At 42.3% G+C, this 26,622-nt stretch overlaps 3 protein-coding genes across 6 annotated transcripts in view; 2 read left to right on the forward strand and 1 right to left on the reverse strand.

Moving 5' to 3' along the window:
• Positions 1-9: 9 nt before the first annotated feature.
• On the forward strand, positions 10-12,151 carry TRMT61B (tRNA methyltransferase 61B). 2 transcript variants are annotated; one of them, XM_057400078.1, is made up of 8 exons: positions 10-507; positions 614-716; positions 2,262-2,452; positions 3,626-3,717; positions 4,112-4,347; positions 5,000-5,080; positions 5,266-5,337; positions 12,085-12,151. In XM_057400078.1, the coding sequence occupies exons 1-7, from the start codon at positions 10-12 to the stop codon at positions 5,307-5,309; spliced, it is 1,245 nt and encodes a 414-aa protein (XP_057256061.1). In that variant the 3' UTR covers positions 5,310-5,337; positions 12,085-12,151. The 2 variants fall into 2 exon arrangements, with proteins under 2 accessions (XP_057256061.1, XP_057256060.1); XM_057400077.1 differs by lacking the exon at positions 12,085-12,151 and having other exon boundaries at positions 5,266-5,374.
• On the reverse strand, positions 5,505-15,875 carry SPDYA (speedy/RINGO cell cycle regulator family member A). 2 transcript variants are annotated; one of them, XM_057400081.1, is made up of 7 exons: positions 15,751-15,875; positions 11,637-11,877; positions 10,665-10,723; positions 10,318-10,403; positions 8,462-8,633; positions 7,177-7,318; positions 5,505-5,631 (listed from the first exon to the last, which is right to left on the reverse strand). In XM_057400081.1, exons 2-7 carry the CDS (start codon positions 11,857-11,859, stop codon positions 5,543-5,545), a joined length of 771 nt encoding a protein of 256 aa, XP_057256064.1. In that variant the 5' UTR covers positions 11,860-11,877; positions 15,751-15,875; the 3' UTR covers positions 5,505-5,542. The 2 variants fall into 2 exon arrangements, with proteins under 2 accessions (XP_057256064.1, XP_057256063.1); XM_057400080.1 differs by having other exon boundaries at positions 7,021-7,318.
• Positions 15,876-23,733: 7,858 nt separating this feature from the next.
• Positions 23,734-26,622, forward strand: part of EPCAM (epithelial cell adhesion molecule) — a 293,898-nt gene continuing 291,009 nt past the window's right edge. For both annotated transcript variants that reach the window (XR_008971049.1, XM_057400082.1), the window contains exons 1-4: positions 23,734-23,978; positions 24,334-24,438; positions 24,989-25,229; positions 25,534-25,599. Coding sequence is in view for 1 of the 2 variants with exons in the window: in XM_057400082.1 (XP_057256065.1) it covers positions 23,915-23,978; positions 24,334-24,438; positions 24,989-25,229; positions 25,534-25,599 (476 nt within the window). In the remaining variant the exon portion in view is untranslated. The remainder of the gene's footprint in view (positions 23,979-24,333; positions 24,439-24,988; positions 25,230-25,533; positions 25,600-26,622) is intronic.

The following is a 26,622-nucleotide window of genomic DNA, read 5'->3' on the forward strand; positions in this document are numbered from 1 at the left end:
TCCCTCCACATGAGGGCTTGTAGCGGGCTGAGGGGAGCCGCCTTCTGCTCCTTCTCCACCGGAGAAGGGGTAGGCCCTGGCCGGAGGCCTCCGAGGAGGGCATGGGAGAAGTCGTTATCACCGCTGGAGAGGGTGAGGAGGATGCTGCCGCCGGAGAAAGCGGCGGAGGTGGGGCTGTGCGCGGCGGCTCCTCAGGCTTCTAGTGAGGAGAAGGCGGCCGCTTCTCCTGAGGTGGCAGCAAGCCAGCCCCGTCCTCTCCGCGCTGGGGAGCTGGTGCTGGCGGAAATGAGGAGGAAGTACAACCGGACGCTGAAGTTGATGTGCCGGCTGGTGGCGGGCTCGGTGTTGACTAGCAACGGCGGTCTCTTACCCCACCGAGATATCATCGGCCAGATGCCCGGGCAGATGCTGCGTACCTCGAGCGGTGCGCGGCTGCAAGTGAGGCGGCCTTCGTTGGAGGAGTATGTGCTGCTGATGCCGCGAGGGCCCACTATCGCCTATCCTAAGGTACTGGCTGCTCACTGGGATGGCTGGTGACCGGGAGCAGCCACTGGCTGAACCTCACTCTTGGTTTCCAAGACTGGTAATGTGCCAGGTGTTTTCTCACCTGCAGGATATAAGTGCTATATTAATGATGATGGATATCCACCCGGGAGACACCGTTTTGGAAGCTGGCAGTGGGTCTGGTGCTTTGACCTTGTTTCTGTCAAAAGCAGGTAAGAAGCTGCTTATATAATACATGGAAGCAGCACAGTTGTAGATCCCAGGTTGGTTTGGATTGGAGGGGACCTGAAAGCTTATTCAGGTCTAACCTCTGCCATAGCCAGGGATGCTTTCCACTAGACCAGGTTGCTCCAAGCCCCATCCAACCTGGCCTTGAACACTGCCAGGGATGGGGCAGCCACAGCTTCTCTGGGCACCCTGTGCCAGCGCCTCAGCATCCTCACAGGGAAGAATTTATTCCTGATACCTAATCTCACTCTCCCCTCTGTCAGTTTAAAGCCATTCCCCCTTGTCCTGTCGCTACAGGCCCTTGTAAAAAGTACCTCTGTATATTTCTTGTAGCCCCTTTAGGCACTGGAAGCTGCTCTAAGGTCACCCCTTAAGGAGCTTTCTCCAGGCTGAACAAGCCCAGCTCTCTCTGTCTGTCTCCAGAGCAGAGCTGCTCCAGCCCTCGGAGCATTTCTGTGGCCTTCTGTTTACTCGCTCCATCAGCTCCATGTTCCTCTTGTGTTAGGGGCCCCAGGGCTGGATGAAGGACTTCGGGGGGAGAGGGTCAAGTCACACATTTGTGAATGGATTTACAGTCAGATCGTGTGGGTGAGGGAAGGAGGGAGCCTAGTGACTCCCATCTAAAATGTCCAACAAAGCCCCAGTCTCACTCCCTGAGCTCCTGATACCTGACAGCTGCTTTCTCCCATTACAAAGTAGCAAGGAGAAAGAGAAGCTAATAGTGTGGTAGTTTTTAGAATTCAAGAGTAATACAAGGATCAAATAATACAGCAAGACGCACCCTGTTCTCTGTGCCTGGATATCCCAGTAACACTGCCTTTATGGACATTGTGTACTGGACATGGATTTTGGAGTAGGAAATTTATACTTACAGCCAGTAATAAATCATTTTATTACAGTTGAGAAAAATAACAGGAAAATAACACAAGCCCGTGTAAATTAAAGAGTACACTTGAAAACTTGTCTGTGGAGCTGAAATCAGTAAGCAGGTCTGGGGGAGTTTCTCAGCCTTTCCCCAACCCTAAGAAGAACAGGAGAAGAAAGAACTGTGCAAGGAAAACAGCAAACGTGCATGAAAATAAGGGTTGTCAAAAAACCTTACTAACAACAGAAGCCTCACTGTCTGTAGTGACCAATGTTGCAGCTTCCTCAGCTGGTATCTCTGGTAGCTCCAGCAGGAGAATTGTAGATTGACAGGGAAGGCCGTAGATGCTCAAATTATCTTCTGCTGCAGGAGTTGTTTGGGAGGACATCTAGGGAACAGTTTGTAGTACTATAGCTGTGCTTTTTTTCACCTGTGGGTTGATGGATTTCAGTCTATAAAAGAACTAATCCAGCACTTTATTTGCATGTGGTTGTTTTAAATATAAAGAAAAAATAAATTGTAACTGATTGTTTCATATGTGATTGTTCCCTGAAGTGAAGTTAAAGTTGAAAGGTGTACTTCCGATATTTACTACACTGTTTTTTTATAATTCTTTATTACGGGAGGGAAAAGCAATAAGCCTAGTGTCTTTGTTTGTTTTCAGTTGGGCCCAAAGGACGTGTTATAAGTTATGAAATCAGAGATGATCATCATAGTTTAGCTAAGAAGAATTACAGGCACTGGTGTGCTGCATGGAAAATAGGACATACAGAAGAGTGGCCAGATAACGTGGATTTCATTCTTAAAGACATTTCAACAGCAGCTATGGATATGAAATCACTAACACTTGACGCAGTAAGTCCAAAAACTCCTCCCATTTTATGTTTATCTTCTCTGCCTAAATTCAGACCTCGAGCTGCTCACACTCACAGTGGGATTCCCGTATCTGGTTGAATGTGAGAAAAAACAGATCTTCATCAGTGACAGAAACATTCTAATTTTTTTGGTTTTGGTCATATTACAAGTATTTTTAAGGTTTCAGTTACAGGCTGCCAAACTCAAGACCAGTGTGGCTGTGGTAGAGAAATACCACAATTAATCACTTCTGCCTTGTAGGCAAAGACAAACTTTCTTTTATTCTTGAGAAACAGATATTTTTGTATCTAAGGTGTATATTTCAAACATTAGATTTAAAAATACATAAGCTTATTGAAAATACAGTAAACGCTTTGCTATCAGCTATATAGAACCCACAAGGTAACGAAGGCCTAAGTTAGAGTAAGGAATGCCATTGCTCGCTCTTTGTCCTGCTTTCTAGATCCAGATTTTGCTAGTGAAGACAGCCAGATGTTAACCATTTTGCCATGGAAAGCAGGAAGCCTATGTACAGCGACACTTTAAACACATGACATTTGTGTTAAATGCTTTGAGCAAAGAAATAAAATACAGAGCATACACACCATTCTTTTAAAACTTGAACAGGGAAGATCAGATAGCGCCTGTCCCATTGTTTGCAGTTTGAATAGTTTTCTAGCAGAAGGTGGATAAACTGCCACAGACAAAAGCTTTCTGAATCTTGAAACAAAGAGCAAGTTAGACATTGAGGCTGCATTGCAATCCCTTCATCATAAGGATGCACTTGAACATTTATTCTTTTTTTTACATTTGAAAACTAAATACCCAAAGGTGTTGGCAAATGCAATCTTCTAAACATTTTTTATTCATGTCAACAGTATGGAATTAGTAGGAAGTTTAATGTTAACATGGGACTACTGCACTGGAATGAATCTGGAAATGCTACTTCCTGTTTCCAGATTCATCTGGAAGTAGCAAGGTCTTTGTCTTGTAACTGTGTGGACCTCGGGTTTCTCTGAGGTTTTGAGAGGCAGTAATAAAGCTAGTTTGTGATTACATAATGCTGTTGTATGCGTTCATTTCCATAGACGAACATTGTTTTCAAGCACTGTTACAGGAAAAAATGATAGATTATATTAATATGTACTGGGAAAACGTGTCTTCCTCTTACAGGTAGTTCTGGATATGGTTAACCCTCAGTCTGCTCTGCCTGCTGTACAGCCAAATCTGAAACAGGGTGGTGTGTGTGCTGTGTATCTAGCAAAGTAAGTATTTACTTCTGGCACTTAGACAGTTGTTTGGGCATCACTGAACATTGTCACAAAACCAAACATCTTTAAAAAAATACATCCAGCATCAATGAAATGTTTAATGAAATTCTGCCTTTGGGGAGTTGCACTCAGTATAAATTACACTTGGCCAAATCCTTTGGCCTTCACTTTGGGAATGTTCTTGAAATCAGTGGGAGTTTAAAGATATCCTCAAAACAACTACTGCTTTCCAAATCAAGTAGTCAGCTTACTAGCTCCTTTACCCTAAAGTTGAAGGATTCATGTAACCTCAAAGGCAGAGAACGTGACAAAGGCAGCAGAACTGAGAATAACTATGTATGATTCGAGTTTTCAAAATACTACTTTATCCTTTGCATTTCTTCAAAAGCATCACACAGGTTATTGAACTTTTAGACAGAATACGGACCTCCAGGCTCCCTTTTTTGTGTGAAAAGGTCATCGAGGTAACTTACAGAGACTGGTTGGTGCTGCCTGCTAAAATCAAGAATTTCAAATCAAGCCAAGTGGTGGAAACTCCAGAAAATATTGACGAAACACTTCAAAACGAATATGAAGAAAACTACATTCAGGATCAAGTAGTTCTTACAGAAAATGAATACAATGGTAAGAACATTATTGCTAATGAGAGATCCTGTTAATGCAATTTGATAATCCAGGGATATAATGATGGCAAAGTTTGTACGAAGAAACAGTTGTTTTGGTTTTTTGGGTTTGGTTTTTTTTTTTCCTTAGGTCAGCTGAGATTGCTGCAAAGAACAGACAAGCCTTTGGTCAGCATATAGCTTGTCAGATTTGGAAAAGGATATATTAATGGTTATTTATGTTTAAATATCTTATTAAATCTAGACTAAAAGGAAAATATATTGCAGTCTGCAAATAAAGAATGACTGCCATTCTGCTGTTTTCAAACTGATGTTACTAATAAAATTCAGTCCTCTACTCTTCCTGTACCTGCTTTAGAGGACCCTGATAGGCTTAAGGGTTCTATAGAAGAAATGTTGCCAGTGTGCTCTGTTTTGTAATTGTGCCCTTCTGGCTCATCCAAAAAGATGCCTCATGCTAGAATAGATTTGCAAAATCCATAGTAGAGCAGAGAGGTCTGAATGTGCTGATAGGTGACAACAAAGCACTTTGACAGAAGAAAAAAATAAGATGAAAGTATGTCGGGGAAAATAACACATGTTATTGCAGCTCTAGTCTGCTTTTATGTTTTGAACTTGCTGGAAAGATTTAACAAAAGAATGCTGTTTCATAGAACCACTTTCTGATGACACTGAAACACACTGCTCGGTGCCTTATGTTGCTCGACCATCTTCCTGGCAGGATGCTCATTCAGGTGAGACCCTTAAAAATGTTTTTTTTTTTTTAATCTCAAATGTTTAGTGGTATTTTACTTTTAAAAATGCTGTTGTTTTGTACTAGCATTTGATACATTATCACAAAACCATAAAACTTATAATAATAAAATAATCTTTGTGTATTGAAATACTGAAGTAGTAATTTGCTTTGTTTTTTGATTAGCATTCCTTATCAAGCTGAGAAAGTTTGGACCACTGCATGCTTGATGCTGCTGGGATGTCAGCTGCTACTCTGAGTATTGTATCAGAATAAAATAAAATGTTACAAAGTAGCTGCTACATTTTGCCAGTTGTATAACTTTAAAGTAAGGATGGCTATAATTTGGATGGTCTAGATAGTTTGAACCCTCACCTACATTTAAAGGGAGAAGTTTTAACAGAATCCTCAGGTACGTTGTCTTGCAAAGCACAGTATTTGTTTCTGTCTCGTCAGGTGTACTTCATTCTTCATTGCTTGTAAACCACTCCATGGATTTGTCTTGCTTACAGGTGCTACCTAGTCTCCTTTTGCTGGACAGGCTCTGACAGTCTACCAGAAATAAGGAGAAAAAAAATTGAGTAAGAACATAATGGATCAAGGTCTGTCATTTGAAATGCAAGTGAAGCTGCTTCTGACTTCACTGGCTACCAACTGGTGGCTGTCAGTTTCTTAAAGCACAACTGTAAGAGAAACAAAAACTTACTGAATTTGTTCTCTTGATAAAGCTGTGCTTATTTCAAGAAAAAGAAAACATTGCTGACACACAGAGCTCTGGTTCGTTTACAGCATCTGTGCTGAAAGCTGCCTGGTTTTCTATGAACTTTGCTTTATATAAAACATTCCCAAACAGTCAAACTTTTTTTTTTCCTGACCTTGTCAGATACCAAAAGCAAGACCCCTCAAGCAACAAACAGATTTTTAAGTCTTTTAGAGCCTCACATAAGTCTCCATATAACATGTTAAGCGTGTGGTGATGTTTAACTTTATTAAATGATGTGTTGTAGACATCTGACTTGTTCTGTATCTCAAGGAAGATTTAAATGCCAAATTTTCCAAAGTGGAGGGATTCCTTGAGAATCACAGTTGTACTGAAGCTGTCAAAAGAAGTAACAGCTGTAATGGTTAAAATTTGGATATTAGTTAGAACACATACAAATGAAAAGTAGAGCTATAAATAACTGGAAACCCATGTTAAATAAGGATGCCAAGAAGGCTGCAGTGGTTAAGTGCATGAAGGAAGTCTACATCTCAGGTGTGTTCTACTCTTAATTAAATTATGAGCATTTGTCCCATAACTGCTGTATGTAATGGAGGCCTCTCATACAGAGGCTCAGAACGCTATCTGGAATATACAGAGATGCAATTGCATAAAACAGTTTTCAGATTAAATTTTTGTATTGCTTTATACTCGTACCCCAGTCTTACAAGGAAATCTTGAATAAGCTCTGTTAACACTGAGATACACTTAGAGGAAAATGTGAGTTGTGATTTAATGTGTCAAAACTGAAGACAGCAACTGAGCAGCCTGCCTTTTCTAAAAACAGTGCTCTCAGCAACAGCCTTTTAACTCATGTGACCCACTCCTTTATTTTCATTGCTGCCTCTAGCCAAGTGTTTAAAATAGGATTCTCAATTTAATCTGAGATGCAGGAATAGTAATAGTGCCTAAATAGACCGAACAAACCCCAAAATCTACTGTAGTAGATAAAGACAATTTGAAGAGACTCATAATACAAAGCAGGTGGTACTTCAGGAAATCAAGAGGCAAGAAGTGAAAATGGAAACTATGGCAGTAAAGGCACAGTTTTGCCAAGGTAACTGCCTTTGTAACAGAGATGCCTGCTCACGCAGAGATATCGTGCCTTGCCATACCACGGGTAAATATGGCCTCAGTTGCCTCAAACTAATTAAAAATTATTTGCAATTTTTAAACTATACCTTGGGTGTAATTCAAAGGAGAGTCAACGAGCATTTTTTCAGTTGCAATGGTGTCCTTCAAATTCTTTGATGATTGTAATTCCATCATCTCCAAAGTGTCAGTAGATGAGGAGGAAGATGATGATAATCCTAGCCGTACAAATCTTCCTTTCTTACCACAAAGCAGGCAGTGTGTAGGAGTAGCACTTGGTCCTCGGGGCAGCTGTGCTTCATCACCACTGTAGTTTCTCACAGCTCCGCTGTGGTATATGGAACGCTCTCGCTGCCACACATAATGTGTTGGAGCAATAGCCATCACCTACCAAACAATCATTAGATCAGATGCCACAGGAACAGGAAAACAAGGGATCCAGTTCACGTATGGCAGAGAATAAATTCTGTGTAGCTGAAATAGGGATCATCTGTAGTCTATCTGCTGCTGTCTCACTAGAAAGTTTGCTACCTTAGGCACAAGCAAATAGACCAGTTGTAAATCAGATCTGGAAATACAACAGTTGACAGCCTTGTATATTCATGTGAATCATCCCAAATACGAGTGTATGTTTCTTATGTTGGCCAGAAGATAGCGACTTTTACTAACTGCTGAATATCAAGTAGAAGGATCTTCTGGTTCATGACATGACTGAACTAATGATGGTTGGCAGCTGGGAGGGTGTGGTAGGAGAAGCATTCTGCACTTGTCTTGTTCTTTGCACTTTTCCCATCAGCATCTCATTCTATCCCCAGAGATGGGATTCTAGAGTATGTGAGATTTTCTTTTCTACTAGCTGTAGTAAACATTATGTTCTTAGAACGTGACAGGGCTTTTCCAGACAAATACATTCCACCTGAAAAAGTGAGGAATGTCTTTTTTCCCTTCCTAAGAGGTTTGGAAAACATGGTTTGTAATACTGCATTTATAGTAGAGAACATTACAAATGCGTTCTTCTGTTTCTCTTTTTTTAAATGCAATGAAAAACCCTTATCGTAAAAAGCCAATTGAAATTACATTATTCATTTTGAAGCATTGAAATTTCACCTGAAGTGCTGGGATTTTTATTGGAAGGTTTTAATTATGCACAAAGTTGTAATTTGTAAAGCACATACATGCACACAGAAGTATTTCTCAAGTGAATGAAGGGAAACAACCAATGGTAAATTTAAAATAAAAATTATGCATCAAGCAGAAGGATTCTTGTCAATAAAAACTTCACTTTTAGCACTTTTTTGCAGTGTAAAATATTCTAGTTTATCTTAAAAGCGTAGTGTTAAATAATGTATTTTAAATGCAGAAGAAAAATAAATCATAGAGGATAAATGGGCCATTACAAGTTAGCTGCATATTTTCTTTCCCATGGCTTGTCTACACACTGTAAAGAAGAAATTATATGGACAGAGCAAGATTGTTAGCTGGTATTAAGTATTGTACTTTCATCAGCTACAAGATTAAAACCCTCCCTACCTCTTCGCAGCAGCGTCTGCTTACAATAGCCCTGTAGTCAAGTCTACTCCACAGCTCATCTCTTAACTTTAAGAAATCAGGGAAGAGCTTTCTCCAGACTTTTCCCAGAGCCCATGGGAAAATGTCATACTTTGATTCTTCATCATCTTCTTCAACTGTATTTGCTAGATACCTTCAAACATATGTTTGTGATTGTAAATATTATTCAATCTTAAATCACTGCATGATTTCTAATATCAAAAGACATAATAGTAAAGTAATTCTTTTTCCCAGTATTGTGAGAGTAACCACTAACAACATACAGCCCTCTGGAGTAGTGTTTGTTTCTGTTCTACAGAAAGTTCCATATGCATCCTTTGGGTAAAAAAAAACTTAAACTCTTAGAAAAATTGCGTTACCCTAGAGGCTCCTAAATGAGTAGACAATGCAAGAACTAACATATCCTGAGAGCTTTCTCCAGACTGGCAAGGTGTCCTTGCACTAAAATGGAACAATGTCTGACTGATTATCTAAACAACGTTTAAAACTGTCTTACAAAATGTTAAACTTTACATTTTCTACTTTATGGATTTTTAGCAATTCTTGAAAAATTACATTAAATTAGTAGTAAACAACTAAATACAGGTCTCCATTCTTGTGTGAATTAAAACCTTAAAGGAGTCTTTTAATGTCTATATTTCTCCCTTCCTTCACTCTGTGCTACTTCTGGTTCTGGGTCAACTTCTCAGACAAGAGGAAAATACTTACTTCCTCTGGATCCACCTGATACTAAACTCTTGTTTACCTGGAAAATTACAGTTTTTAGTGTCCTTCCCTATTTTCTCACTTGCTTTTAACTCCAGTATTCCCTCTAATTGTCCGTGTCATGTGTCCTCCCCATCCCTCCCCCCCCACCTCCCCCCAGCCATTTGTCCCTTTCTAATCCTCTTGCTCTTCTGAAAGAAAATCCTGAATCGCTCTATAGGTACAGCCAAATATTGAGAGATTATATTGACTTGGTAAAGCACCTCTGTTTCAAAGTATGGAAGTTTCAGAACTGTTCACAAAAGGTCTCAGAAATTATTTAGCAACATTTTTACAGTTGACTTAAGTTGACAGAATAATAAAAAGTTACTCCTGAAGTGCAAATCATGATGAAACATTTGAGTACAAATGACTTAAAAGCTGCCAAAGATACAAAATAGGGTCTTGTAACAGGCAGTGTGAGCCATACAGATGTTGCCATGTATTGTCCTGCATGTGCTTCTTGTTCAAATTTCACAGGCTTAGTTTGGTAGGCAGGATGCCACACAGTGTGTCACTGCACCAACACAACATCCCCTCGCTGCTGCTCAAGCCTGTTCCACACAGGTGGCGTCAGAGGAAGAATGTTTAATTTGCATTGTTTAGGTATAGTTACTAAACCTGTTACTAGACCTGTTACTGTCATGACAGGACAAGAGGTAACAGGTTAAAACTTAAACAGGGGAAGTTTAGATTGGATATAAGGAGGAAATTCTTTCCTGTTAGGGTGGTAAGGCACTGGAATGGGTTGCCCAGGGAGGTTGTGAATGTTCCATCCCTGGCAGGGTTCAAGGCCAGGTTGAACGAAGCCTTGGGTGAGATGGTTTAGTGTGAGGTGTCCCTGCCCATGGCAGGGGGGTTGGAACTAGGTGATCTTAAGGTCCTTTCCAACCCTAACTATTCTATGATTCTATAGTTATGTAGATTATGTTTCTATACTTCATATAGACCCAAGCAACTACGCACTCATGCAAGAAGTATCGTCATATATCATAGTTATCAGTGGCATAAACAAAGGGATAAAATCACACCAAGCTTATGCTAATAAACCCAGGGAATTTAAAAGTACTTACAGAGCGACAAAGAAATTGATTCTGGTATGCTCATTTATTGTGAAGTTAGCCCTCTTGAAATAAACGAAAGTCATGGCCAAGAGATACTGTTTGGAAATGTAAAATAAAGTATCAATATATTATTTCAGTATATAATTTCCTAAAATATTTCACACATACATCTTGCACCAAGATATTTCCATATTTTTTAAACAATTATTAAATCATATATTGAGTTTCTTGAAGCTTCTATATAAATACATTAGAAAAAAAAATGATGGTCTGTATTTGCATTACGGTATCAAGTGATTAAGGGCAGATTTTTCACTCAATATATGTCGTATTAAGTAATAAGGAAATGTACTTACTTTGTCTGCAATTTTACAGCAACAGTCCATCCAAAGGAAGTCTTGGATTAGGTCATCATCTACAACAAAAGGAAAGTGTAGCATTTCAACCAGCATAATTCTTTTTGCTAGAAAGTCTTTGTAAATAAGACACTCCTGATATTAACCACATAAACGGAAAGAAGCTAAACCCACCAGCAGAGAGCAGAGAAACTGACAGGAGAAAGATTAGGAATTAAAAAACTCTTCCTGCATTAAGTGTTTCCATCTAACAGCATTCCATTATTTCTGATGACCTGCAGACTGCTGAGATCTCTGCACCCTGATGACCTGACAGCCTTTATAAGGCAATACTTGATTATCTGTGGTCAGTGCATCACTGTCTGTGAACATGTACTATAACAGGATTTCCATAAACTCACTCTGATTGACTTCTGTATTCAAAGTTCAAATAAAACCCAAGTGTACTCTTCCACTGTTATTAAATCTCTTCACTAAATTAAATAAATACAAAACTGTATATGAAAGAGACACAAATGCAAAAGAAATGCAGAGAATACTCCTTGGATTTTCTTCCCATTCCGATTCTCCCCCTAAATGCTTATTCCCACAATAAATAACATGTTTGTAAGAGTGGGAGCTGAGCTTTTTTTAGGCTTTTTGTAAAATGAGATACACATTGTTTCACATGTATTTGTTGAAATACAAGAAAAAATAGGAAAGGGAAGTGATAATAAAACGATGTATCTTACCACCTCGGTTTCCTTGTAATTTAAAAAGATAATTTTTCATCACATTGCTAGCCCTTTGTGTATTTTTAACTTACCATTAAATACTTGCATACTAAATACACCAACAAAATACATTTAGGCAATAACATGGTCATTAGAATTTATGTCAGAACTCCCCAAATCACCAAGTTGAGAAAACATACTTGCTTAATAGTTTCCCACTCTTCAGTCAATACATTGATATCTATCATTAGTAGCCTACCAAATAGTTTAAAGAAAGCTGTCATTTCCTGGCGCTGAATAACCAGACATGGTCCCTTTGGACATTTATGAGCAGAAGCCTTTTTTTCATGTTTTTCTTCGTGGTCTTTAAGAGAAGACCACTTCAGTCTGATATGGGGTTTTTGCTGATGTGATCTGGATGCGCTTGATTTAACGCGAACAGTGATGGTGGGAGGTGTCTGACACACCAGATTCTGCTTCATTTTGGCAAGTAAAGGTTCCTGTTAAAAAAAGAAATTAACTGCAAATATAGTCTGAGCAGTAGTTCTTATTATTTCTCTTGTTCAAATGAAATGTTTCGGTAATGCTGGTATGTCAGGTGATACAAAAATTAACTGTATTCAGTACTAATCATCCAAGTTTGGTACCCTAAGCCAGCTATCTAGATTTAATTTGGTTTTCATTTGGTAAAACTTTTTTTTTTTTTCAGTGGAAGGAGCCTTCCATCTTTTTCCATTCAAAATTTTGAAAAATGGGAAAAAAAAAAACAAACAGATCACCATAGCCCCTCACAGCTTACTTGGGTCTACCAAAAAACTCTCTATTCCTCCCCCTCCAATTTGTGGTTGTGCATTGTTTTAAAGAACGTTAATAGAATTAAAGTGGCAGAACCATAATTGTTTTATTAACCCTTGAGTAGGACATACCAAAAGCATAACCAAGGAAACAGACGTTATGTATTTGTAACTAAAGCTCAAGATTACAAATGGAACGTGAAGAAAGGGATGTTTAGGTGGGAGTAAATGCGTTTACTTCTTCCGCGGGTCCCTCCACAGAGCACAGGGCTGCCTGAGGCCAGGCTGCAGCCACCTACCCGGCTGTCCGGCTGTAAGTCAGTTCCATATAAACCCCAGAGAAGCCCCTCACGCGTGGCTACGATCACGGTACTTCAGCTCCCAGCAAGAGAGGCGGAGGCTCTTGCACAGCCCCGGCCTGGGCTGGCCTGACCTGGCCTGGCCCACCCCGCTCCCCTCCCCTCCTCACACCAGCCGTCCCCTCACGCCACAGCCTCCCCGCCGCGCAGCTCGAAATGGCGCCTCTCGCAACCAACCGGAGCGCGCGACGCAACAGCCTCAGCCAATCGGATGGCGGAAAACTCTTTCCTCCGGCGGAGCCCGCCCGGGGCCCGCCAGCCAATCAGAGGAGGGCGCGGCAGCTGGTGGGCGGGGCGGCCGTGCCGCCGGGTGGAGGCGTTGAGGCGAGGCGCTTGGGCCGCGGGGGGCTGGAGGAGCCGCGGTGGTGTCCGAGCCCTGTGTGGAGCCTCCGACACTGACGAGACGGGGTGAATGAGTCTCGAAACCGGCTGGGCCGGGCCGGGCCGGGCCGAGGGGCTGTTCGGGTCCCCTCCAACCCGTTCTGTGATGCTATTTGCAAACTTGACTCGGTCTTCATCTCTCACCTGCCCGACAGCTTTGGAAAAGCTTCCGTAAAGCGTCTCCCCATGGGGGGTGAGAAGGCATAGGTAACGTTTTGTCCAAGATCATTAAAAATACAGGTGCAATATACCCTGATGTTACTCTTCCACATACGTTACACAGTTAGTCTAAGGCAGCCTACTGAAACGTAGTAGCAATTAAAAAACCCCTTTGCTAGTAAGAGCCCCTCTGGAATTAGTAAGAGCTAAAGATTTATTCTAGGAAGATGGCAAGAAATACACACAATTTCATTGTTTCCTCCTGTACAGGTGAGTTAAAAGTGTAACTAGTCACATTGGTCATGGTAATGAGATGAGAGGCCTCGTCATACCTCATCTTTTATCAATAACTTGCTAGGTATCTTTATGCAGGTGCTCAGAGTTAGTGAGCATATTCAGGGAAGGGTCATACCAGGTTTCCGACTGTGTTCTCTAGAGAGAGGAGAAACGCCTCAAATGGTAAATGTACAAACTAACAACATCTCTGTACAGAACAGCCTGAAATTGGGAAACAGAGCAGCAGGGTGGAGAAAATACCAAATACTTCAGTTGGGCAAAAGTCTGTTTCTTTGAGGTTCTCTCCTTATATACATGTTGAGTATTGAGGTTGAGTTACCCTGCATTAAACTGTTCTTTATGTGTATGTAATACTTTTCATGTAAGGGACTCAAAGCACACCTCAATGAACCAACATTCGTTCGACAGCTGTGGAAAACAAAGGATAAGTTACAGAAACCTTCACATAACTATCTAAGCTGTTCAGACTAGGAAACAAGCTTCTGTCATATTTTTTGCCCTACTGAAAAACATAAAACTCCAGTGATAATAGTGCCTTATCCTCGACACCTTAATATTTGTATTCCTTGGCTTATCCATACAAAGTGGCTTACAAGGTAGTTTTTATCCACATAGAGCTTTTCCAGGGTTTGTATGTTGGGATTTTTTTTCCCTGTAGTTCTCCCCCTTTTTTTGAGCTGTTGGATCTGCAACAAAATATTAAAAGTTTGGGGTTTTTTTCTGTTCACTCTCAAGTATCTGTTACAATCGGGTTACTCAACAGGTACTGTGACTCTCTAACCCCTACTGTACTGTCCCCTGCCATCCAGCGCTCTGCTCTGATACAGACCAGCTGCCTAACCTTGGCTCAGCCCGAAGTTGTGAGGAAAAAGCTGTGAGAAGTCCAAAACTTCACCATTCTTTCCTGCAGGGCTCTGCAGTCTGAGGCAGGACTGTTGAGATGGGGTTAACTCAAGGATTCAACTTGGAAGCATCATGGAAAAACATCGATGTGGGAAAGGTTGATGCCTGAACACAGTGACAATAAGGAAACAGGACTTTACCTGACTAAATCCTCTCCATGATACAGTGGACTTAACTGCTTCTCAACTTGGCTTATTAATAACCACATTAATAACTAAAACTCGTGGTTTACAACTACCTTGCAGGACATTAGGGGGCACTGTTTCACCACCAGCAATTTAAACTAAGCCAATGCAGCATTTGTCTAGGACAATACACTGGATTTCATGTTGTACTTAATTCCTAATTCTTCCTATAGGTGGAAGGTTTAGCTACTCTTCATCTTTGTGTGTTATAGAATGGTTCGGATTGGAAGAGACTTTAAAACTCATCCAATTCTAACCGCCTGCCATGGGCAGGGACACCTTCCACTAGACCAGATTGCTCCAAGCCCTGTCCAACCTGGCCTTGAACACTTTCAAAACTGTTATCACAGTTAGAACTGATTTTTATATAATATATAATGAATAAGACCTGGGTTTGAAAGGCCTGGGATTCTTTTTTTTTTTTTGGGGGGGGGGGGGGGGGGGGAGGGATGGGGAAGAGAGAATCCATTAATGTAGTGGAACTCAATTACATGAAGTGTGTATATATAGTTACACAGCTATCCAGCACCCGGTCCAAAAAGGCAGCTGCAGAGCAGTTTGCTTCCTTTAAATGAAAAAGGACTTAAAGTTTTTCAGTGATTGAGTTGTTTACAGATACGTTAAGAAACATCACTGACGAAAAGCACAGGACTAGTATTTTAGTAAATTATATATACATAGTTTCTTTTTAATCTTTTAATATTTGTGAGGTAGGAAAATGAATGCTTTTGGCCTCTGATATATTTTCTGGTAAACTGTATTTTTTATTTCTTTAAGAAAGATAAAGTACCATAGGAATGACATATGGTATTTCTTCTCAGAGTCATGATGGAGAACCACTGGTTTTTCTAAATACAGATCATTGTTCATAATAAAACATGTATTTTTTTAATTATAGATTTTTTCTATTTATTGTAGAGTATGAAATGAAAAAGCCTCCCTTTGCTGTAGGGATGACTCCTGACATTGCTAGGGAGAACCTGGCCTCTCAGTCCAGGATGTTCTAGATGAAATGAACACAGGCTGAGAGCTCCATTCCCAAAGACCATAACGAAACTGAAGCATTTGGATAAAAATCAAATGTTGGATTGTGTGGTTAACTGTTTCAGAATAGAGGGTGTAGCTAGTCACACAAGTTTCAGTAAATTAAAAAGGAATATAAACCACCTGAATCCACATCTATCACCAGAAGCCTGGGGTTTTTATGTGGGAAGAGAGTAAGGATTTAGATGAGTTCAGATGAATTGTGGTATCGTGATGTCTGGACTAAGCAAAACAGGCTGGGTGTGGCTTACCTGTTTGCTACTTGAGATGGCAAGTAAGGATACTGGGAAGGAGCCTTACAGCTAAATCCTTGTACTGACAAATGTTACAGTCTGATTATAAATACAGATGGTCCAATGCCACTGCAGTGTATGTCACTGATAGATGAATGAGCAGGAAAACTGTTTTCAGGTTTGTTTACTTGAACTTCTGAGCATACAGCAGGGTTTTCTAATACTGAAGTCCAGAAAGCTGTAATTATTCTCAGATCCTGAGAAATTCAGGAAAAAGAAGAAAAGAAAATCATTTGGAAATTATGTAGTGAACAAGTGCTGAACAGACCAAAACAGCAAATAGTAGAAGAATGTGAAGGCTGCCAGCAAACACTGCATGTTTGAACATGCTGCTTCTACGTACCACAGAACAGTCAGGTACTCTGCAGCACCACATCTACATCAAGCTCTGGGGATGTAAGTTTGAACTTGCTGTTCGTTTCTATTGCAAATAGGCTGAGATACCCTCTATGAACTTTAATTCCAAGCAGAGGAATAGTTTAAGGATTGGCACTTCTGTGCTGGTTGTAAATGAAATGAAGTAACCTTATCTGAAGAGTTCCATTTACGTCAAAATAAATAGATAAGATAGAATATATTAGGCCTTCACCATCACGTCACAAAATGGCAAGTGATGAATGATATATCTCTCAACATCAGTAACTCAAACTCTGAGGGCATATTTTGTGTTAAAAGGGAAAGCAGATGTACAGTACTCCTTTAACTGTGAGGTTGTTGGATGTTTTTCAACCGTTTGATGTCCCCACTATATTCTATTGTACTCTGTGTTGGCGAGTATTTAATAACCATGATTATTCGTCACCCAGTTGCGCCTGTGCTGTTTCTTCATGCTGTATTCTGCAAAGAGCACTAATAAACAGGACTCCTGTGTACCAACATGACCCTGCAGCCACTTGTTCCAGCTGCCAAGAGCACCAGGCTTCCCAGGAGCAGGGAGCAGGCATGTGTCGGCCAAGCCCAGGGTGCTGCCGGTGTGTGGCACATGCACAGAGCGACTGGACTGTCCTCGTCTGCACTGAAAAACACAAACTCTTCAGCTTGTGTTTTAATCCTCTTTTTTTCTGTTGTAATATACATGTACACGTTGGTACACAAAACCCCAACAGATCTAAGCAACTTACTATGCAGGAAATAGATCTGAATTTTATTGAGGGACATAAAAACCAGAAGAACTTTGGTGCTTTCAAAATAATGTCCTAATTCTTCTCCTGAAGGCAAGTTCCCCATTTCTTAGTAATTCTGTTTCAGTGGATAAAGAATAGGTGGGAGCCTTCAAACTCTCAGCTAGCTGGTTTACAATTGGGCAAAGTGTGTAAATTGTATCAAAACTTTTTCACATCATTTTCCAATTCCAGAGTTTACTGGTCACATAATTCAGATCACAAACTCCTTCAGACACAGGGTTTCTATATATTCTCTGCTTTTACACTGTTGAATACAATTGAATCTTTGTCCATGACCACAGCCCCTATAATATGAAACAACACTAGTAATTAAGACAGGACAATTTCTCTATTGTCAACAGCCTTATTTTCATGGCACAGCATTTGGAAGACTCACCCCATGAAAGGATTAATCAAAGGTAATGTAACTATAATTTCTGATGTAAGGGAAAATTATATCCATATGCAAATAGTTTGGCTCCAGTCCTCTCATACTGCAACAAAGGGAACAGCATCAAGTTCAGCAGTGGGAAGACAGAACTTCAAAGACAGCCCTTTGCAGACTAAAAGCAGGCACGTTAAAATGTGAGCTGGAAAGAGTCTGGAACTACTTTTTTTTCCACTCCCATCCAATGGTCCAGGCTCCACATGGTTAAATTAAAGTTGCCACAGTTTGTTAAACATTGAATGCCTCTCCCAAGAAACAATGTGAGCTATGATTACTCCACGGCAGGTCAAAAAGCTTTCTTGTTTCTCTGAATTTAGTAATCACAAGTTGTAAAAGTTCTCTCACTCAGAGGTTGAAGCAATAAAATGACTAGTACAAGGGCTGTAAATTAAAGTGCAAAGAGAAACAGTTGAACTTTGGTAACAGCTACTGAAAAAATAAGGGAAACCAATGAACTGGAAAGTAGGCACAGCACAAAAGCAATAGATTTCCTTGAGGAAAAAAGACATTCTGTGAGCTACAAACACCGCTCTCTGCTGTCCGTTGTGTTGTGCTAAATGGCATTTGTGGGATGAGATTTTTCTGCTCTGCTCATGGGTGTATTTATTCACCTTTGCTTAGGGTATGACTTCACACACCAGTTAGCATGAGGCAACAGTGGGTGGGGATTTACAGCATGTTGGCAGCTCCCTGGAAACCACCTGTGTGCATGCTCTGGCCCTGTTTTCCTTGAGGAGTAAATGTCTTCTGCTTACTGCTGGGTACAGCTGTGCTACTGCAGGTTACCCGACACACTGTAAATCCACACTCTAGGTAGCCTTGTAGGGACCTGTACGTATAGACAAGTCTGACACAGAGCAAATTTAATGGCAGACATTTTCAGGTTGTGAGAAATGTCCTGCTGCTAACACCATACTGAGAGACACGACAACTTTCTGTCTGCGTAACCATCTGCTTTGGCTCTGCCAACAGCACAGAGATATCATGTGACAAAATATGCTAAGAAGTATTTAGGACTCTCTCAAACAGTTTTTAACAAGTGTTTTGACAAAGTTCCATCTGTATCTTCTTTCCCAGAGAATGGCTAAAAGGGCAAAAAAGTATCTTATATGCTAGAACTGAAGCAATTCTAGTATAAATGGAGCTTCTTTTGCTACAATTTCTTTTCCTCTGAGCCCTTTCCAAACCCTACTAAACCAGCACGTGTTCTGGAGGATTGAGCACTTTATGGAACTAATAGGTTTGCCTCTCTGCTACAAAGTAGTCTGGATGAAAAGTTATTCAATTTTTTACATCCAATGCTGCTCATTTTAGGCAGCTTTGAATGCTAACAGATGTTCTATCTAATGCTGTCAGTGTAAGAGCCATGGAGATGTATCTTCAGGTAAATAAAGACAAGGATGATGAGCCTGCTGCTGACCCCACCCACTGGAGCTAAGACTAAGCCCTGGCAGAGAGGTGAGGATGCCACAACGTATCACAGATTGGTTTCTATAACCTTCAAATACACAAATAGAACATCAGTTGCATGAGCACTTCCCTCCTGTGGCTACACCCTGTCTAGTTTTATGAACCTCTGAACCAACAGCCCTTTACCTCTTAGGAGGTACTCTTACTTTCAGTCTCAAGCCTGATAGAGAGCCAAGCTGTGGGCTTCTGAAGCTGAGGACAGCTTTACGAGTGTCATCACTGCCTCAGAACTAACTTTCATCTCCAGTGTGCACGACAATTTCAGCAAAACACAGAGTTATGCTTTAAACCGTACTGTTATTCAAAGGGATTAAAAAAAATACATGATCTAGAAACAGGCTAAAAATAAAACATGTAAATTAGCTTTCTGAGTGTTCAGAAGTGGTTAGACACTCAGTCTAGCAGAAAGACATGACTGCTCGTTTACTTTCTTACTGGCGCTATGTTTGACCAGCTTCATTTAACTGAAACATTTAAATTGCCTGTAACTCCAAACGTTCTTATTATTCAAATCAGGGTGACAATACTTACCTGTTACATGGTTGTTTTCAAACCTGCAGAAAAAATAAAATATGCAGAAGCACCAGTTTCATTACACATCTTTGAGCAGCAGCAGCGTATGTCGATTTGTGAAGGCATGAACTCTTTAGAAGCACATCATGGTCAAGATTATATAATTTCTCAGTATTGTCCTCTTCATAGGCTTCATTCTCTGCAAATGGTGCAGTCTGCAAAAACAAAACCAAGTTGAACACAAACATTCTAAACCTGCCCTAATAAACAGTTCCTGAGTCTAGAATATAGATAATGTATATAGCAATGTCTACCATCCTACCATCCAAAAAACCTGTTGGCACTTTTGAGTGTTAAGTCTATTTCTGGTCGCTTCTAACTTTGTCAGCTGTAACCAGTTAAAAGTCATGATGGATTTTCAAAATTCCTTATTTTTGTTAAGTAAACACAAGACTATGTTTTGCAATTTGGTACCACATGGCCTATTTTCTAGGGATGAGACTTTGGTTATCTTTAGAAGGGTACACCCAAACCAACCAGGTTTGCAGGCTCTGGAGAATCTCAGTTAGAGCTGGATTGCCAAATCCTCCAGTGGTACTGATCTTTCTCTCTCCACTCATCTCCCTGATCTGCTGACCACAGTGCATGTCACAGCCCCACCTTGCACTGTTTCCTGATACCTCAGGAGTGACTCACACATCCTTGCAACTTTCCCTGAAAGCAGATTTTGTCCATTTCCTGTGCTGGGGAGTATCACAAGGCCCACTTTTACCCAATTTCTAGAGAAGACCTGGAAATGACCCCGTAAAGGCCTAGGCCAGATCCCAGTATTGCTCTAATTCTTACTGACTTCAGGAAGAGCTGGATTTATCTCCTTGAATCTGATTCACAGTTCACTGAAGTCAGGAGAAAATCTCCCACGGGCATCAGCAGCTCATGAGTACATGAGTGAACTGAACTTTATTCTTCCAACACATCTGCATCAGATGGAATTACAAAGCAAAATCTTAACATAGATCACAGGAGTTTTCCTAATGTAAGTTCACATACTCTTCAGGACCTGGTGATACAAACTTTTTGTTTCATTTTCTGGCTATGTGACAGAGCCAGTAATGTGCTCCTAGCATGCAAATTATAATTTGGCTAAGCTATAATTATACTTCAGTAAGTGTAAACCACAACTAGCCCACACTGCACTGCCTAATCAGCATTCAGCTATTTGATAAGTGGAGGTATCTCCAACACTTGATAAAATTATCCTGCTTAAAACCAGTAAGCGAGGCCTTATCTTCCAAGCTGTATGCTGAGGAAGGATTATTTAGAATAGCCATTGAATAAGGTCACGTATCCCGGCACAAAGACTTATGTATTGCCAAAAAAGGTACAAAAAGACATTGCACTCCAACCCCATAGACACTAAGGTATGTGTTTTAATGTAGCTTTAATGAAAGGTAGCTTTAATGAAGCTACTTTGATACTTGGGCCTTTTTGTCTTTTTAACCATGTGCCTGCTCCACTGGCTTTGATTCTACAGAGAAATTTCCCTCAAAATAACCTGGAAAGAGGGAAAAGTTAATACTACTATAAATGGTCCTTCCCAACCATTGTTTTGCTGGAGAATTACACTGTATAAAGCAACTCTCTCTGCTTCGAAAATACTGAGCAATATATCAACAATAATTTCTTCAGATTTGGAAACCTGGAGACATTATAGATAACAAGCTCTTTATGAGCTCCTGCAAATTGGAACCAAATTAAATGCTGTACTACAAACAACAACATAATGCACCTATCTTTGCACCACAGTTATGGTAATGCTTTCTACAGGTGATACCTAACAGCTTAGGGAAAACATAATTGTCACACTAAAAAAACCAAACACACTGTAAGAGGCTGCTCTGGTCAACACAAATACCCTAGACCATTCAACCCTTAGACACTAAAGTTTATGGCTGTTTCTCTGTATACTGACAACAAAGATCTGCCTGGTACTTGGAGGTGGTTGAAGAAGCAGTGCTACTTTCAGTAGTAGCCACTGAAAGGTTTCAAGACTGCAGACTAAGGCTTGGATTTTTAAAACTAGGCACAGAGTTTTACCTACACAGATCAAGAGCCAAGAGAACAAGGAGGATTAGCATGCACCCAGCCTGTTCTCTTCTCCATTTACATATTAAAGAAAAAAGACTATCATAATATCCACCATTCATTACTAGCAAGGATCACATAGTTTAGCTTGGTGGTAACAACAGGGTAGCACTTACCTTGAACAAAACTCTGTATTTACATAGAAAATGAGATTTACAGTAAGGCAGGCATTCCTGAGCCTATTGATCCTGCTCATCCTCCTGAAGAACACCATCATTTGACAGCAGCAATGAGAAAAGTCCATATCGGAGACTTTAAAGTCTTCCCAAGTTTTCAGTTGCTAAGATCATGCTCTTATTTCAGTCTTGGCCAAGTGTACTGGAAGAGCATCGAGAAGCCAAACAAAACTACAAGAAGAGAATCAAGATAAATGCTGCAAAACTCCGATTCAGGCCATACCAGGAGCAGACCCAAAGAACAGTCATTTAACTCAGACCCACCCAAGACAGCACCTACCTAGTTTCAGCAAGGCGCTGTAGACAACAGTAAATACAAACCCCAAGATACAACACAAACAGCTGCACACAGAGACAAAACCACAAAGAGAGCTGATACGCACTTTCATTTCAGGTTTCAAACAGTTTTATTAACTGAGGTTTGCATGTTCAAAAGCATCAACATGTTTTTATTGTATAGCAAATGTGAACAATGGTAAGAGGAAGTTCCAAGTTTTTGGAAAAGCTGGCAATTCCTCATAGTATTCCTCCTCCAGTATCTGAAGGGGGCCTACAAGGATGCTGGAGAGGGACCCTTCACTAGGGTCTGTAGTGACAGGACAAAGGGTAATGGGTTAAAACTTAAACAGGGGAAGTTTAGATTGGATTTAAGGAGGAAGTTCTTTCCCATAATGGTGGTGAGGCACTGGAATGGGTTGCCCAGGGAGGTTGTGAATGCTCCATCCCTGGCGGTGTTGAAGGCCAGGTTGGACAGAGCCTTGGGTGACATGGTTTAGTGTGAGGTGTCCCTGCCCATGGCAGGGGGTTGGAACTAGATGATCTTAAGGTCCTTTCCAACCCTAACTGTTCTATGAGTCTATGATATGCCCAAATGGACTTAGAGGGATATGATTCTGGTTTTACTCTATTAAAATAATTTATTTTATCTAGGTCACTATGGTATCTTTCAGAAAGATCTATGCCTATTTTTTAACTGAACTAATAAACTCAAAAGCCTTCAGAAATATTTCCAGTGTACCATACCTATCTTTTGTCCTCTGTCTTGCCATTGCTTTTACACTTTGGGAAGCCATTTTAAAACCTGCAGCAGACCTCCCTGCATTTCCTCCTCGGCAACCTCGCGGGGCTCTGGCACTACCCACCGTTCTGTAGGTTCCCACAAAGCTGTGCTGCTCCGAGACAAAGCACAGGGAAGCGCAGGCACCAGAAGCAGCTCTCTTGAGAGCAGTCCCCAGGTAGAACTATCTGATGTGTGTTTTAGAAAAGAAAAAAATCCTTGCAAAATCGTGTGTTCCGTGCAGACAGGTGTTCTGGATTTTCTCAAGTTAACTGAGGGCTTACGATGATTTGTTTTCAACACCAAGTCCTCATGGAGCAGTTCAAAGGGCACCTCTAGATGGGAGCGAGCCTTAACTACAAGGTGTGAATGTTTATTACCGGCTCTCGGCTTGCCGGGAGCAGACTGCGGGAGCGATCCGTGGCAGCTCGCCCGCAGAGGGGAGGGAAAACATCCCCCGTCTGTCTCCTGAGGGAAAGGAGAAGCCGAGCCCGGAGGCCGCAAGGCCAGGGCAGATAACCTCGGGGCAGCCACCCCCGGGGAGTCCTGCCCGCGGTGACGGTCACCGGCGGGATCGATAAGTCCCAAGCGGGGAGAAGGGGAGGCTTTGTTCCCCTGGCCAGTGTGTCACCGTGCGGCGTTGTCTCCTGTCCTGTCCTGTCCCCTCCCCGCAAAGCAAACACGCCCGGGAGCTTCCCCGGTGACTAACAGTTTCTCCCTCGGCCCCTGACAGACACCCCCAGGCCCCAGCCCTCACAGCACGGGCGGGGAGGTTTCACAGCCCATCCACCGCGACCAGCCGCACCTCAACACACCCCTCACCTCTCCCCCTCCTCAGCCCTGGGTTAGAGGCTATATTCGGGGCGGGCCAGGTGAGGAACCCGCCCTGCCACATCCAGTTTCGCCCAGGTGCGGAGGGCAGGGCCGATGGTGGACCAGTGTGCCCAGCTGGCCCGGGAGGAGGAGCCGCCACCACCACCATCACCTGCGCGTCCCAGGTGTAACCGGAGCCGGGAGGGCGCGGCGCAGCCACCACCACCTGCGGAACCTGTTGGGCGGCTCATATCGGCTTCGCCGCCGCGCACAGACCGCTCCGGCTCCTCCGCTGACTTTGCCCTGGCCTCCCTGCGCCCCGCCAACAGCCCGAGCCATGAAGCCGTTCTGTGGGGCTGCGCTCCTGCTGCTGCTCTGCGCTGCTGCCTCTGCCCAGAACTGTAAGTGCCCGCGCTCCTCTCCCCCACGGCCACCCCTGCTCCTAACCGGGCTCCACGGTCCCCTTCTGGGGGAGCCCCGCTTCGACACGAAACAGCGCCCCCCGCCACCGGGGCCGTTGGCTGAGGGACAAGGGAGGGAGGGCTGGGGCCTCCGCGTCCCTTTGTCCCCGGCCGCAGGGGCCCGCGGCGAGGTCCCGACGGAAGTTCTCGCCTTTCACTGAGGACGGGCGGGGGGCCAGGTGGGGAGCGGCAGGTCTGGGTGCGCCACGCCCGGCCGGTGAGGGGCGGCTTTGTCCCGCCGCGGAGCAGGGGTGCCCCGGGGGTGCCGGGGCTCACGGCCGCGCTTCTTTTCCAGCGTGTATCTGCGAGAAGAACAAGCGCGTTAGCAACTGCAGGCTGAACAGCGGCGATTGCTGGTGCGACGCGGTGGGCTCCGGTGCGACTGTGAACTGCAACACGCGTGAGTACAGAGCGGGCGGGCCGGGCGTGCGCGCTGGTGCGGGGCAGCGCTAGCCGAGCTCGAGGTGATGTGTGAAAATAGCCTTCGAGCTCTTGAATATAAGGGAGGTAAGGAAGGAAAGCTGCTTCCTGGTCCTCCAGGTCAATCTATATTGAGGCAAGCGCCCTGTCCGCCTTAGTATTTGGCCTGTAATGGCAAGGACTTCTCGAAGATTTAGCTTCCTTGTAAGCACATATCATGACTTTTCTTATTCATCCAGACGTGGCAAGAGCCTTATTTCAGGACCTTACTGTTGGTTCAAGCTCAGCTCAACTATAACCCTCATGCTGTAGGAAATGAAAGCTGGCTGGATCTCTTAAGCATCTTGAGAAACTGACACAGCCCAGTTGTGTCAACTGATCCACCACCTACGTGCTAGACACCCGCTCTTCATTGTAATAGCTTCAAATTGGTTGCTTCTGATGTAACCTTGTGTTTTTATAGACCGGGAGCTCTGTTCTGGACATGTATGGTCTGATGCTGCATAACATGACTTTCTGGTTATTCTCAGTGACTCCAAAATGCCTGCTGATGAAAGCAGAAATGATGGGCTCAAAATCAGGTCGCCGTGAGAAACCAAAAGATGCATTTGAGGATACGGATGGCCTTTACGATCCCGAGTGTGAAAACACTGGTATTTTCAAGGCAAGGCAGTGCAACGGGACTACCTGTTGGTGTGTGAATACAGCTGGTGTTAGAAGAACTGACAAACATGATGCAGACTTGAAGTGCAATCAATTAGTCAGAACATGGTATGTCTTTCAACAGGGTGTGCTGTGAGGTGAAAACATTGCTGCACTAGGTTTTGTGTTTTAGAGGGTTTATCTGCATGAATGTGCTGGGGATGAATGGAGATAGAACAATGAGCACTTGAGTACTGCTTTTCTTTTTTACCTTCAGCAACAAGGAGCCGTTGACGGGTTTTGGAGGGGATTTTCTTTGTTTTTGTCTCATTGCTTTGTGGGGGGTTTCTTTTGCCTGGGGTTATATTTTTATTATGCATTGTTACATGTACATGCTTTAAGAATATTTATTGTATTTTTCCTGTTGCTTCAGGTGGATCATAATTGAAATGAAACATGCTGACAGAAATACTCCTCTGAACACGGAGTCTCTAAAGAAGTAAGTGACGATAGTAAGATGTCCTGGCAATACCTGCATGCACTACTTGGTACCTAGTGTATTTCTAATCAAACATTTAAAAGTATTGTCAAAACTGTACATCTCACTTCTAAGACATCTTAAAAGTGACCTACAGATCCTTAATGGAAATTATTTAATTTTTACTGGGGATAAAGTAACTGCCAATGAGTTTCATTTCCATTTTTAACTGATAGCTAGTTTTTATTTTACCAAGTCAATGTACTGAAGAAGATGGAAGGTAATAAGGCGAAACTACCCAAAAAGTAAACTGAAAAAGATGGTGGAGGGCCTGCATAGCAGCAGCAGCAACAGGGGAAAAAGAACAGTTTGGTTATTTTTTAGCTGAAATAAAACCTTACTTCTCTCTGTTAGAGGTCATATAGCAAAAGGAAAAAGTGCTTGTAGCTATACCCCACACACCCCTACCCACCCTTCCCACCCAGAACAAAGGTTGCTTCTCTAACTCCTCTTCTGAATTCCAAAGACTTCAAACTCTTGTCTCCAGCACTGCAGGAATTAACAGAGCTCTAGTATTATAATGAGTGTACTGGGTTTGGTTGGGATGGAGTTAATTTTCTTGGTAGCAGTTGCTACAGTACGGTGATTTAGACCAGTGACCAAAACAGTGTTGATGCTACAGCACTGATGACTTCTTGCTGAACAGTGCTGACTGTCGAGGGCGCCTCTAGACTCTCACTCTGCTGGCCCAGTGAGTAGGTTGGGAGTAGGCAGGAGGTTGGGAAGGGGACACAGCAGAGGTGGTTGACCTGAACTAACCGAGGGGAGATCCCATATTGTATGGTAAGTAGCCATTGCTTAGATTTGGCTGGGCATCAATCCGCTAGTGGCGAGTGGTGGCTTTTGGGGGTTTTTAATTTCACCACCTAGCCCTTTCACTTAGTAGACTGCCTTTATCTTGATCCATTAAAGTTTTTTTCTTGCTTTTGCCCTCTTGATTCTCTTCTTAATCCTGCTAGGGGCAAGTGAGTGAGAGATTAGGTG

Source organism: Pezoporus wallicus, unplaced genomic scaffold (assembly GCF_028554395.1).
Source record: "Pezoporus wallicus isolate ANWC-B61680 ecotype Strahan unplaced genomic scaffold, APGP_CSIRO_Pwel_v1 contig_7339, whole genome shotgun sequence".
Lineage (NCBI taxonomy): Eukaryota > Metazoa > Chordata > Aves > Psittaciformes > Psittacidae > Pezoporus > Pezoporus wallicus.

Excerpts from the sequence above, each read along its gene's own strand:
- TRMT61B (XM_057400078.1), top strand. The coding sequence starts at position 10 with ATGAGGGCTTGTAGCGGGCTGAGGGGAGCCGCCTTCTGCTCCTTCTCC. Across the intron at positions 508-613 it reads CCACTATCGCCTATCCTAAG|GATATAAGTGCTATATTAAT; the intron begins GTACTGGCTGCT and ends TCTCACCTGCAG. Across the intron at positions 2,453-3,625 it reads AATCACTAACACTTGACGCA|GTAGTTCTGGATATGGTTAA; the intron begins GTAAGTCCAAAA and ends TTCCTCTTACAG.
- SPDYA (XM_057400080.1), bottom strand. The coding sequence starts at position 11,859 with ATGAAGCAGAATCTGGTGTGTCAGACACCTCCCACCATCACTGTTCGC. Across the intron at positions 10,404-10,664 it reads GCTGTAAAATTGCAGACAAA|TATCTCTTGGCCATGACTTT; the intron begins GTAAGTACATTT and ends ATTTCCAAACAG. Across the intron at positions 7,319-8,461 it reads GCAGACGCTGCTGCGAAGAG|GTGATGGCTATTGCTCCAAC; the intron begins GTAGGGAGGGTT and ends ATTGTTTGGTAG.